The 13,313-nt window shown below is 37.4% G+C and overlaps 1 protein-coding gene across 8 annotated transcripts in view; it reads right to left on the reverse strand.

Moving 5' to 3' along the window:
• Positions 1-4,872: 4,872 nt before the first annotated feature.
• The window catches only part of LOC126831682 (uncharacterized), a 99,360-nt gene continuing 90,919 nt past the window's right edge, over positions 4,873-13,313 (reverse strand). For all 8 annotated transcript variants that reach the window (XM_050562314.2, XM_056103214.1, XM_050562315.2 and 5 more), the window contains 4 exons: positions 11,622-11,723; positions 8,807-10,750; positions 7,706-7,822; positions 4,873-6,774 (listed from right to left, as the gene is read on the reverse strand). In XM_050562314.2, coding sequence (XP_050418271.2) covers positions 6,547-6,774; positions 7,706-7,822; positions 8,807-10,750; positions 11,622-11,723 — 2,391 coding nt within the window. In that variant the 3' untranslated portion in view covers positions 4,873-6,546. The remainder of the gene's footprint in view (positions 6,775-7,705; positions 7,823-8,806; positions 10,751-11,621; positions 11,724-13,313) is intronic.

Consider the following 13,313-nt stretch of genomic DNA (forward strand, 5'->3'; position numbering starts at 1 on the left):
CTTGGAAATAAAAGGTGAACTGAAAGTAAACTAGTTTACATTGGTTTACACCAATGAATCTGATACTAACTAGACGCCATGGCCAATCAGTGTTGACTTCCGTTGGTGGGTGAAAGTAAGTAGGCCAACTGGTTTTTAACGTAAACATAATGGGAATGCTCTCGACAATAGGAAATTCTACATATGCACATAATAATAACATTTAGTTGTAAGCTATTATAATCTTATATTTATAAATATTGTTATAACTATAAACGTTTGTTGTATGTGCAATCAATAAAAAAACTTAAATCTTATCTAATCAAGATGAGCAAGAAAGGCGCTTTAATCTTCAGTTTATTTAATATACTATTCAAAAAAAGTAGGGGATATTTGATTTTTAAGTGTTATTAAAGTCACCTAATGAAACTGACGAAGAAACAAATGACAAAATGAAATGAAGTTCACATTCATAGATTTATTCCAAATGATCGTTAGACTAAGTAAGGCACAGACTGACCATTATAAGGGTAAAATGATACCCGGGGTCAAACAGCAAAGTTACCACAGCATCACAACCAAGTCAGTAACGGGTAAATCCTCCTCTGTTTGCCAAACAAGCATTGATCCGACGTGGCATACTCCTAATGAGACGTCTAAGGTCATTTTGGTCCAGATTGTCCCATTCCTGTTGCAACGCAGCAGCAAGTTCTTGGACATTGGCAGGACGTTGTTGACGTTGAAGTAACCTCTGTCCAAGCATGTCCCAGACATGCTCGATGGGGGAGAGGTCGGGACTCAGTGCTGGCCAAGGTAATGTGGTGATGTTCTGTTGTTGGAGGTAACCTGTAACGATCCTGGCCCTGTGACATCTTGCGTTGTCATCCTGGAAGATGAAACGGCGGCCATGACGTCGTGCGAACGGCACAACATGGACTGCCAAGATGTTGTCCCGGTAGTACTGGCCTGTAACACGCCCTGCAAGAACATGTAAAGCCGTTCTTCCAGCAACAGTGATGCCTCCCCAAACCATAACAGAACCACCCCCAAATCGATCATGTCTGATGACGTTAACGTCTTGGAAGCGCTCGTTTCGACGACGCCACACCCTCCTACGTCTGTCCAAAAAATCAACAGTGAACCTTGACTCATCTGAAAACATCACATTGCTCCAGCGTCGATTATCCCAGTGTTGACGATCCCTACACCAACGACGTCTTGCCTGAATGTGATGATCTCTCAAACAAGGGATCACGCGAGGACGTCGGGCGCGAAGGTGACCCCTATGCAGTCGATTCCGAATCGTCTGGCCACTCACTCTCACACCAGTGTCTGTTTGAAGACGAGCGCTGATCTGATTTGCTGTGATGACACGATTTCTCAAGGCCAAGGTACGGATAAATCGATCCTGGGCTTGAGTTGTCGCCCTTGGTCGACCTGAGCGTGGTCTGTCCTGTACAGATTGTGTATCACGGTATCTGGACCATAGCCTGCTTATGGCAGACTGAGAAACATTCATCGTCCGCGCCACAACCGCCTGTGTTGTGCCGATCTGTAGCATGCCAAGGGCACGTAACCTTTCATTTTGGGTAAGCCGACGCATATCAAAATTTGTTTTCTGGTCACTAAAACAATTAAACTGATGTTTCCACCCTGGAATTCAATGCCACAATGACTGTAACATTCAAAGTCAGAGTCGTGCAAATCTTGGGTTCGACCCCCATGATGATCCCAAGCATCACATGCATTCCATGCGGTAGCTATTGGTGCGTTTGGGCGTCACATGTAACTGGAAATGTTTCTTCTGTTAGGTTCTATAGTGACTTTTTTCGTAGTCATTTGCATATTTTAGTATTATGCCCCCAAAATCAAATATCCCCTACTTTTTTTGAATAGTATAAATTATACAGATTTGTTTTTTATTTGTATTCCATATTATTTTTGTTTTTCGCTGTATGTTTTTATACGCTCACATTTTTATGTGGATGTATATTATCGTCGCCCCCGTCCGTCGAGTGGACGTTAAACCCCTTTTCTGTCTATTTTTTTCATGGTGTCCTAACGTAACTATGAAGAAGCTGGAAGGCTATGAGTTTTTGTTGAATATAGAAACTGACCAAAATCTGAAATTCATCAGACTGTCATATAAGCCTAGATTAAAGTGGACGTTAAACCCTACTAGCCAGGCCGTCTGATGAATCAGATGATAACAGGTCAGTGCTTGTGTATTATATAATAATATGAGTTATATATAATAATGTGAGTTATATATAATAATGTGTATTATATAATAATGTGAGTTATATATAATAATGTGAGTTATATATAATAATGTGAGTTATATCTAATAATGTGTATTATATAATAATGTGTTTACCATATACCACTGTATAAGACAGGACAGTGCTTGTTGTATTATATAATAATTTAGTTAACCTTATATAGAGAATCTCCTACCAGTCTTTTTTGATATCAAAAAATATCAACACAAGTTGATAAAGTGACAAAAAACGAGGCTCTGCCCCATTTCTCTCTCTCTCTCTGGATATCGGCAGGCATCGACAGAATATCTTTGAGTCATATTTTTTTTTGTTTTATTATTGCAAATTAGTATTCTGAACGCTTGCCTATCATTATTTTTGATGTGCCTATGACTTGCCGAACTTTATTCATATTTTAATACTTTCCTTTCATATTTCATGTAAATCTAGGGGACATAACTCTATTTTTATTAATTATTGTTCAAATACAGTTTTCCTTAAATATTAAGTACCTCCTTTAATATGTTTGTAGATTTTTAGTGTCAAAATGTAGGAAATATATATTAACAATTTTGTATTAGGTTTCGTAGTTGAGGCGAGGGTTCTTTTATGATTTTAGAATGTTTCCTAGGTCTGGGCTTGCCAGTCGTTTAAAGACAGTTAATATAGGTTGCCTGCGCGTTAAGCCCGTTGATTTGATTTGATCTGATTGCGATGTCAATCCCTGTTATTGCAACAGTAGAAATTAAGAATTTTAGTGGGAGTGTTAATAGATTTTTACTTGGTTGATTTGATCTGATTATTATGTCAATCCCTGTTATTGCAACAGTAGAAATTAGAGATTTTATTTGATTTGATCTGATTTTTAAGTCAATCCCTGTTATTGCAACAGTAGACATTGGATATTTTAGTGTGAGTTTTAATAGATTTTTACTTTACTGATAAATAGAATTATAAAGGAGCTTAATTCTTGTACAGTAAATTTTCTTTTATTTATAAATTTAGTGTTAGAATATTGTTAGCGACGCCCACAAAGCGTCCCGAACCTGTCATATCTGATTACCCGGTGCTGTTCAGCCATCCCAACAACCGAATTATATTATTTTCATGTTTAATGTATAAATAAAGCTGTTTTGGAGATATTTTAGTATATTTTTATTTGGAAGCTATCCTGTCTAGTGAGCGGGTAACACTAATAAGATCGAATCGAAACTATCATAAACATACCACAATGTGGCATACTGGGATAACTGGAGACGCAATAAGTTCGAAACGGTACATACCATAAACATACAACAATGTGACAATCGAAATTATATAACTACATCCATTAACCCTTTAATAATAGCAGTTTGTGACACACCAGTGTCTTATAGCCAGACTACTCTTATTATATTTCTTAAGAAAGATTTTGTACATGTATACGCCCACATTTTCATAATTCAGGAAGTTACGATCCGATATGCGCGAATATCGACACCAACCAAGATCTTTGGGTTATAAATATGCATTTCAAGTGTCATCAAAATCGGCACAAAATTGTGACCTCCAGAGGGTCCACTACCTTAATATACCAGATGTTTACACTATTTGCGTACAAGGGGCGGCCATTTTGTCACGCAGTTTTGGTTCGATTTTTACGAAATTCGAAGTCAGCCATCCCTAGGATGTAACGGTGATATATTCAAACGTTTTTTAAATAGGATAAGAATTATGACCGCTATAGGGTCCACAAGCTAAAAACGCAATTTTTCGTACAATCGGGGGCCATAATTCAGGAAGATACGATTCGATATGCACGAATATCGACAGAAACCGAGATCTTTTGGTTATAAACTTACATTTCAAGTTCCATCAAAATCAGAAGAAAATTGTGACCTCTAGAGGTCCACAACCTTGATATACCATATTTTTACTCTGTTTGAGAACGAGGGGCAGCCATTTTGTCTGTAAGTTTTGGGCTGATTTTCACGAAAATCGAACTCAACCAATCTTACGGTAAAGCGGTGATATATTAAAACGTTTTTTTAAATCGGTAAAAATTATGACTTCTATAGGGTCCACAAGCTAAAAACGCGATTTTTAGTACAATCAGGGGCCATAATTCAGGAAGTTACGGTCCGATATGCGCGAAGATCAAAAGGAACTGAGATCTTTGGGTTATAAACATATATTTTAAGTTTAAACCAATTCGGATAAAAATTGTGACATCTACAGTGTTCCCAAGCTAAAAACGTGATTTTTCGTACAATCAAGGGCCATAATCCATGAAGTTACAGTCCGATACATGCCAATATCGAAAGGAACCGAGATCTTAGGGTGATAAACCTATATTTCAAGTTTCGATGAAATCGGATAAAAAATGTGACCTCTAGAGTGTTCTCAAACAATTGTGGACGGACGGACAGGGGCGACGACAATATACGTCCACATGAAAATGTGGGCGTATAAAAACAGAAATTGAAAATGGTCGTTGATCATAACCAGGGGCGGATCCCTAACCCTAACCCTTTTTCCAAAAGATGATTTCAAAATGCAGTTACCTCCCCTTTAGTTCTCATCCTTTAAGCTTAAAAATCTAAAGCTTATCACCCCGCCCCCACATATCTTGAATGAAAATGTAAGAAATTCATCTGGTGTAAATATTTAATACCATCAAAGTCATAAACTGGATAAATGCACATTCATTTATCATTTTGTATATTTTACAAATATTTAATATTGTCTATAATGTAAATGTTGTATAACAAAACACTTAGATTTCTACAAGTACATGAACAAATATCTTCAACCTATATTCAGGGCATTATATAGTATTGTAAGTAGTAGGGTGGGACAAATGCCCAACGGCTGAAAAACAATTCCCCAACAGCTAAGTTACCTAGGTGATTTTTTTAAAAAATCATGCAGGGGAACATATAATGGTAAAAATACTTAACATGATTTCTTGTTCATTAAATAACAGCTTATTAAAATATACATTTTGCTTAGCCAATAAAGTTACATTACCATTAAAAGGCCAGCAGGTTGTCCAATTTCTTTGTGTTATTGTCATTTTTTAAATGGTCCTTGGGAACTTAGTAATTTCCTAAAATATTTACTGTATTAGTTTGAATGTTGTTTAATGGGCCTTGAAAAACTAGTATTTTACTCATATATTTGATTTTTTGTACCATGCGAAGATCTATGTGACTTAAATAAATACATCAGTAATTACAAAGATATGATCAACTGAATATTTGTGAACATTCGGCATCCACTATACAGATGATGTTAGTAGGATATAGTCATCACAACCTAGCACCATCTATGGTTTTCACTAAACTCTTTGAATTAGCCTTGTTTAATAATCAAATTTAGTACATTTTAGCATGGATTAAACTGTAGAAAATTTGATATATTCTGAAAAATGCACATGATACAAACAGAGACTTCTACCACAATGAAATTCTATCAGCAACTTAAATCATTCATTCTAAAAAAAAATAATGGCAATCACCCGTGAAAAAGTTTAAAAGTCCTGAAGGATTTTGCAACAGTTTCTGTATGACAATTTTATTTCATACAAAAGTGAAAAAAACATAATTTTCAGTTTAATTTTGGCATTACACAACCACTATCAAATGAAATCTGGCAACCTAGAAACATAATTTTCGGTTTGATTTTGGCATTAAACAACCGCTATCAAATGATATCGAGCAGTCTAGAAAGAATTGGGTTATTTTAACATCAGGAAGTCTGAGAAAAAAACAACTTTCAGATCTTATATTGTGCTAAACAGTTTCACTGATTGAAAACATCAGTTTACAATCCTGATAAATCCTCATCACCTGTAAGTTGATATTAACAAATGTTTTCCCACGGCACGGCACAAATTTATCAACAATGACTACAATATTGTCAGAAACCAGTTATTCTACTTGCTTCCCACAGAAGTATCCCTAATCTGTCTAGCTGTCTGGTGAATATATGTGTTATCCATAGATTGTCATTGGTGACTGGTGAATATGTGTGTTAACCATAGATTGTCATTGGTGACTGGTGAATATGTGTGTTAACCATAGATTGTCACTGGTGACTGGTGAATCTATAACTTATCCCTAGTCTGTCACTGGTGAATATGTTATTTATCCCTAGTCTGGTGACTGGTGAATATATCTGTTATCCCTAATCTGTATATACATGTATCTCTTATCCATATTTCTACTGCCTTCTGAGATAAATATCCATAGTTTATCACTTGTGAAAATATCTCCTATTTAAATTCCATAACTGAACAATCAGTATATATAATATATTTCCTATGTCACACTATAAATTCATCATCACTAATGACGATATTGTCAAAGTTTGGAAGTCCGATCTCCTCATGTTCGCGAATCGGAGAACTGTTACATCGCGGGGGTTCCGGCAACATGTCCGTTAATTGTTCTATTTTTAAATCTTTATTTTTCATCTCGACACGAAGTACTCTCATCTCTTTCTCCAGTAGCATGACTTTATTTGATAAACTATCGTAAGAGTTCTTCTCTGTCTGAAAAATCAAGAAATAAAAGATATGAATTAGCTGCTCTCTCTCCATAAATATATTTTAAGCCTTGATTCAACCCGAGGCCACAGCCATTTGATTATAAGTTCCTTGGGGACATGATAAATAGATAAAAAAAATAAATAACCATTCTAGTCTCGTGAACAGTGTTTTGTTTTAAATTTAAAAACATAAAAGTTCGGACTAAATGCTTTTGAGTAAACCAAGGTTGGTTTTTTTTGTTTTAAATTAGTTTTTTTGTCCCAAGTTGTAGGAAGTTAAACTTTTACCGAAGACAAACAATTCACATTGGTGTGGCCTTAGAAATAGTATAGAGATCATATGTATGACAACACTAATAATTACATGCAGTATTTTATTGTAGCCTTAATTTTGTAAACTTTGAAGACTAAAGGGAGACAATCCTGTCTTTTTTTAAGTTCCTCCATTTTCTCTATTTCTAGTTATGCAATTGGTTCAGAGGGGGATCTACACTATGAAACTAATAAATTTTTAGAAACATCGCTTCTAATTTGACTTCTATGTTACTACACATAGAATAGCGATGTTTAGGGGCCCATAGCTAATATACTATAACTAGGTATCCTGATCACAGGTAGAATAGGGATGTTTAAGCGCCAACAGTTACTATACTATAACTGGGTGAGGATTGGTGTTTTAATAACACTGTGGTCATCAGTTATTACGAAGCTGGTTGTAACGAGCCCCAATAACATTTTGAGATTCAGGGCCTCAAATATGAAGGTCGGCCACTGAACTTGTATTGTCACTTCAGTTGGTCAAGTATTCTGGGTTAGATGTTGGGAATTTCCTCCACATGCCGCAGAATGCAGCATGGACATTTTGCTAGACAGTTTTATGACGTAGAGAGTTGTATCTCATACAAATCAAAAGGTGTACTTTCTGCATAACTTACCATTGACTGTATAGGAAGTTTCTTCCTAGCTATAGTGAGAGTTATATCCCCTTGACAGACTTCTAAATTTTTCTTCACCACCCGAACATCTGCTCCTAATAATGGCTGCCCATTGATCTGGAATCACAATGAAATAAAACTACAACTTCCATTTCCCGAACCCACATCTGTACGTGGGTTTTCTCCGGGTACTCTCACACTCAAAATAAATGAAATGAAATGGGGTTTAACATCCTGTTGTTCTGCTTCGACTGAAGACGGGCATACGCCATACAGTGTGCTATGAGGGAAATTTTGCCCGGGCAGCAGCACCATGGCCTACTTTTGTATCAAATTCCAACTGCCATAGGAACTCTTACATGCACGCCAATGTATACACCAAGCGTTGGTTTTTCATCCCATCCAAAAAATTAACAGCTGTCCTTGTCAGGCCCTCTGTAGTGCACCATTGACAAGGGTAAACCACATCAGAATATCACAATGAACTTTCTCGGGAGAATACAGGGATTGAACATGCGACCTCCAGGCCAGCGAGTCAGCTTTGGTTAACAATATTCCATCTGTTAGTCCTCAAATGATCTGGTTAGTATTGAACTTGGTTCGATGGGTGGTGGTTTACAGTGTGTGCGGGAAATCACAAGGTCTGTCACTGAGTCAAGTGGTGTGGTTTGAATCCCCACTCTGCCTGTCCAACCCCTTGGGTTTCCTCCAGTTTCCTCCCAATGCTAAAGACCCCTACACATAATTGCAAGCTAATTATTGGTATTATATTGAACCGTAGGTTAGTCCCGAAATGACCTAGTTTGTGCAGGGTGGACCCCTCTCTCTTTCTCTCTCTCTCTCTCGTATTCTTTTTATTAGGTTATACCAACAATTTTCTTTTAAAACTTTATTCGGCATAACCAAGGGCCCCGGGACAAGTGCCCCAGCTGTCCACACCCCCCTTTCACAGGCCCTGCGTAGAGGTCTATAGCAATGGGAGGAAAACAAAGGACCCAGATAAATAATGACACCTTGACTCAATGTCGGACCTTATGCTCTAAAGCGCATGCTTTGGCCCACTCGACCACCCGAATCCCCCTATATATTAAAACAACATACCTCAACCATAACATCTCCTTCCTTCAATTCACCCATAATACATGCCCGCAATATATCTTCTGTTAACTTTGTCATAACAACCATTCTACCCATAGCTGGTGTTATACTCGCTGGCCGCACTGGACGAAATGCGCTACCAGGTCCACCAATTCTAGCATAACGACCTTGAGGAAAGGAAGAATTATCCAGACTGTCCCTATTTTCAGGCAAATCAATCAATGTATCTTTCAGTTCCACAGACTCCATCAACAGAGCGACACTCGGAAGAGAGATCCTAATAGGATAAAAATCGTAACTTTGGGATAACTGATACATCGTTGGGTGTTTTGCAGTTGGCGACCCGATTGGTGGAGAAATCTGACTGATAGGAGAGGTTGGATATTTCCAATGACCCGGTAAAGTGTTACTAACAAATCCGTGTCTTGTACTGTTTCCATTTATTTCCGAATCCGGAATCGGATAGCCATTCATTACTGGATGATTGTTCTCCGTAACTTTGGTGACATGACAATTTGAATTATCCAATGCCATTGATGTATCCCAGCTACGTCTCTGATGTGGACTATTTTTAACATCATTCCATCGATGGTGATTAGGCAATGTTTCTATTTTAACATTTCGCGGAGTTGTTGGTGTCTTTGGTTTTTCAGTCACCTCATTTTTTTGATAACCGTTGATGATTGGTTGCCTGTGTTTTGGGGATTTCACAGTGGCATAATTTCCGTAAGATTTTTGGGGTGTGGAATAATTTGGATATTGTCCGTGGACGTTTTGTTGCACTCTGTTATGGGAATTACTTTTACAGTTCTGGCCGTATTCATACTCACAGTCATTGTTAGTTGTGTATCCTGAATCTATCGTGCTACAGTGTGATAGCAAAGTTATCTGCCCCGAATCACTGCTACGGTCACCAGATGGCAGTGGGGTAGTTTGTGGATGACCGTTTTGTGACTGATTGATTGTATTACATTTTTCGGTGTAATTTATTTTAATTCCTGAGTCACGTTCCTTATTTAAAGAAGAATTGCACTTTATATTTTTAAAACTTTGTGGACTGGATTTGATTGGAACTGTCTGTAAAAGTTCAAATACTTCGTTGTCTGAGGGTGTGTCCCCCGTGTAAGATAAACTTCGTCCATGTTCCGAATAACTGGAATTCTGGGAGTTGGTTCGATAACCATTACTGCTATGCGCAGACATTCTCGACTTCATCATCTCCGTAAAGCGTTTTATTCGTTCGTTGGCTTCAACTGTAGGCACTTGAGGTAGACTCCTTTTTTGTTTGAGTGGGGACTGCTCACGGGGAATGTCCGCAGGGGTATGTCGGGAAGCACTATAGTTGTAATCACTAGAACTTGTTAAATTCATTTTTTGAGTGTAATGTTCTGGAATTTCCTGAAACACTTCTAACGTATTGTAACGCTCGTGATGAGAGCCCCCTGGTGTACGGTTGCGTCTCCGGGCACGAGGTGGAGGAACATTCGACAAGTTCATCATGCTCCCCGATTTCCTATCCTGGGCAACAGATAATGATAAGCCTTGTGTTAAATCACCAAGACTCTGAGCACGAGATACGTCGACTTCTGTGTTTGGGTCAACTTCAGGTCTGGCGTAAAGTTCGTCACTCTGTAAGCGGCCATTTTGTTCCGTTTCCGTTTCGTGAACGGTTGGCATCGTTGATATATCCAAACAACTGTGATACATATAAACGTCGCGATTACTGGATAATTTGTTGTTGTTGATTTCCTGGCATTTACTGAAGTCTGGATGACTCATCACCTGACGATCCAGCGAGTTTGTGCCGTTAACCATCGGAGGTACAACAGCTCTAGGACCATGACGATTATATCGTTGATGAATATTTTCCTTGTTGAATCCTTCCCGCATGTTCGTCATTATATCCCCTTCAGACATAACTGACTGTTGATCAGTTCTCCTTCGCCACTGAAAAAGAAATTATCAAAAATATTTTTAAGTGGAAAAGATTAATTTTTATTATGTAAGATTTTTATGGTTACATGTGAACAAGGAGATGGGAATTCAGTTTTTCATGGGATTCCTTATAGCCTGTTTTAGGTTGGCGCCCACACCGTGCCCATTTCAAGCAACATCATACCATAATGCAATCTCAGAACATGTAATAAAATCATTTCATATCATAAGAAATCTGAAATGAAATAAAATGATGTTTAACTCTTATACTGGGCTAATGAAGATCTTTTACATACACACCAATGTATACACAAACCTCATTTTTTGTCCCATCCAAATGACTAGACAGCTGTCCTTGCACCACTGACAAGGGGAAAAAATGTTGGAAAATCCCATTTTTTGGCCAATGCAGGGATGAGAGATAGAGAGAGAGAGAGAGAGAGAGAGAGAGAGGGGGGGGTTTGTTAACATCCATTTGACACAAACTTGGTCATTTCGGGATTAACATATGGTTCAATTTTATTTCTGTAATTCGAATGTGTGTAGGGGTCTTTAGCCAGCTTCTTACTCACTTAGCCACCATGGCTCCTATATGAAATCTAACGATATGTGGTAAGAATTATGATGAAAAGGGTACAATTACGATTTATTGGGAATATCATGTAGCTTTTTGAGAAGTGGTATCAAGTTTCAAGTTTTCTAGAAAGCATGAGCAGAATCAGATTCATGCATGACACACGTCCTTACATCTAGCTAACTGGAGCAATGGGTTGGACCTGGTTTTCAGAACCCAAAATAGAGGATAACCCAAAGTTATAGGGTAGAACATGATTTCGGAGGCCATGGGGAGAGTGATGAACCCAGTTATAGTATTACAACTCACCTTATGTTTACTGTGTTTATTTGTATTAAAACCCAAGTCTAACGGACGATTTAAATGTGAATCAGAAACACTGAGATTCGCCCAACTGTGGGCCTTTAACATCTGAAATATCATCAGACAGAATAATATAATAACCAATATATACATACACAAACAATAATACATAATTAGTAAATTCAAGCAAGAATAAGACTTTCTTTCCAACCACAATCTAACAGCATTTATTAAAGGGGCATTAGGTGAGATTTGATAAAGAGCTGACAGTTCTCGCTATAATAGGTCAAAAATAGATAATGAAAACAGAAAATGTTAAAAATTTTAACCAAATTGCTTCACTCTGAACCAAGATATTAACAATTCATCATTACAAACGTTGGTTCTTTATAATAAACAAAGTCTTGATTATCCAGTTTTACATTAAATCACCCATCACAAAATGTATTCAAATCCACTATAGATCGCAGGATAATGATGGCATCGAGAGTTGGTTCTGGTCTGGATAAGTTAATTAATGTCTAATTAATAAATTAGATAACATTTCTGGCCTAAAGAAAGACGTGCAATAGGCAAATTTAGCTCTTACATAATGTATGTTTAAAATAAAGATCTTTAACGGTAATAAAAGGTTAACACAACGGACAAACTCACATCGGTCCACAAAAGAGAGACACATATTAGCTAGTCGCCTCCAACTTCCGATTTCCAAGGCATTATAGTCTAAACCTTGACTCTCATATCAATTAACCATTTGGTACTATTTCGTACCTTTTCATATTAAACCCCTCGGGCGCCATGTTGAATCACACAGTATTTAACGTTCTAAAACCTAACTACTTCATGGAATCAACGACAAATCTAAACTTGGGCACTCCAACCATTTTTATTTTTGTATCGTAATAAAATGTTAATTCAAACAGTACATTGAATGCAGCATGTTTGAGATTCCTGACTGTATAAAAGTCAGTGGATCCCAAGTGCATCACTGTTTAAAGCAACCAACTTTAGTTTATAACAGTCATAAACCTTAAATAGTCAGAATTCACTCCTTAAATGCAGGAATTTCTGCATATCAGAGATGCATTATGTATGTACAAGCTAAATCTGCCTATTGCGGGTTTCAAATTTTGGCTTCAAATGTTATATACATTATCATTTAGACATTTATTCACATGACAAGCGTTGTACTGTATCATACGGTCTGTCATTGAGTCAACTGGTGTGGTTTCGATTCTCCGGTTGTACGTGACAAGGAGTAGGGTCGCCTGTCCAACCTCGTGGGTTTTATCCGGGTCCTCCGGTTTCCTCCCACTGCTAAAGACCCCTGCGCGCAAGCGAATTATTGAAATAAAATAAATTGAACCATGTGTTAGTCCCGAAATGACCTAGTTTGTGTCAAGTGCCGTTAAACCTCATTTGTCTCTCTCTCTCTCTCATGCTGTGCAGTGTGTTATGAAGGAAATTTCGCCTGGATAGCAGCGTTCCGATATTCTTATCAGGAGTGTTTCCTGATTATAAACAATCTATGCCACATCTTGTAAAAAATTTCAAACAGTGATAGAACTTCACACAGAATAAAGTAATTTGAATAAAAATTTTAATATATTAATTTTGAATTATCCATTTTGGAACTATTATACCAAGAAATGCCAGTTCTTTATCTAAGTATTTCAATAACGCATCTTTAAACATTGT

This window comes from Patella vulgata, chromosome 9, assembly GCF_932274485.2.
Source record: "Patella vulgata chromosome 9, xgPatVulg1.2, whole genome shotgun sequence".
Taxonomy (NCBI): Eukaryota; Metazoa; Mollusca; class Gastropoda; family Patellidae; genus Patella; species Patella vulgata.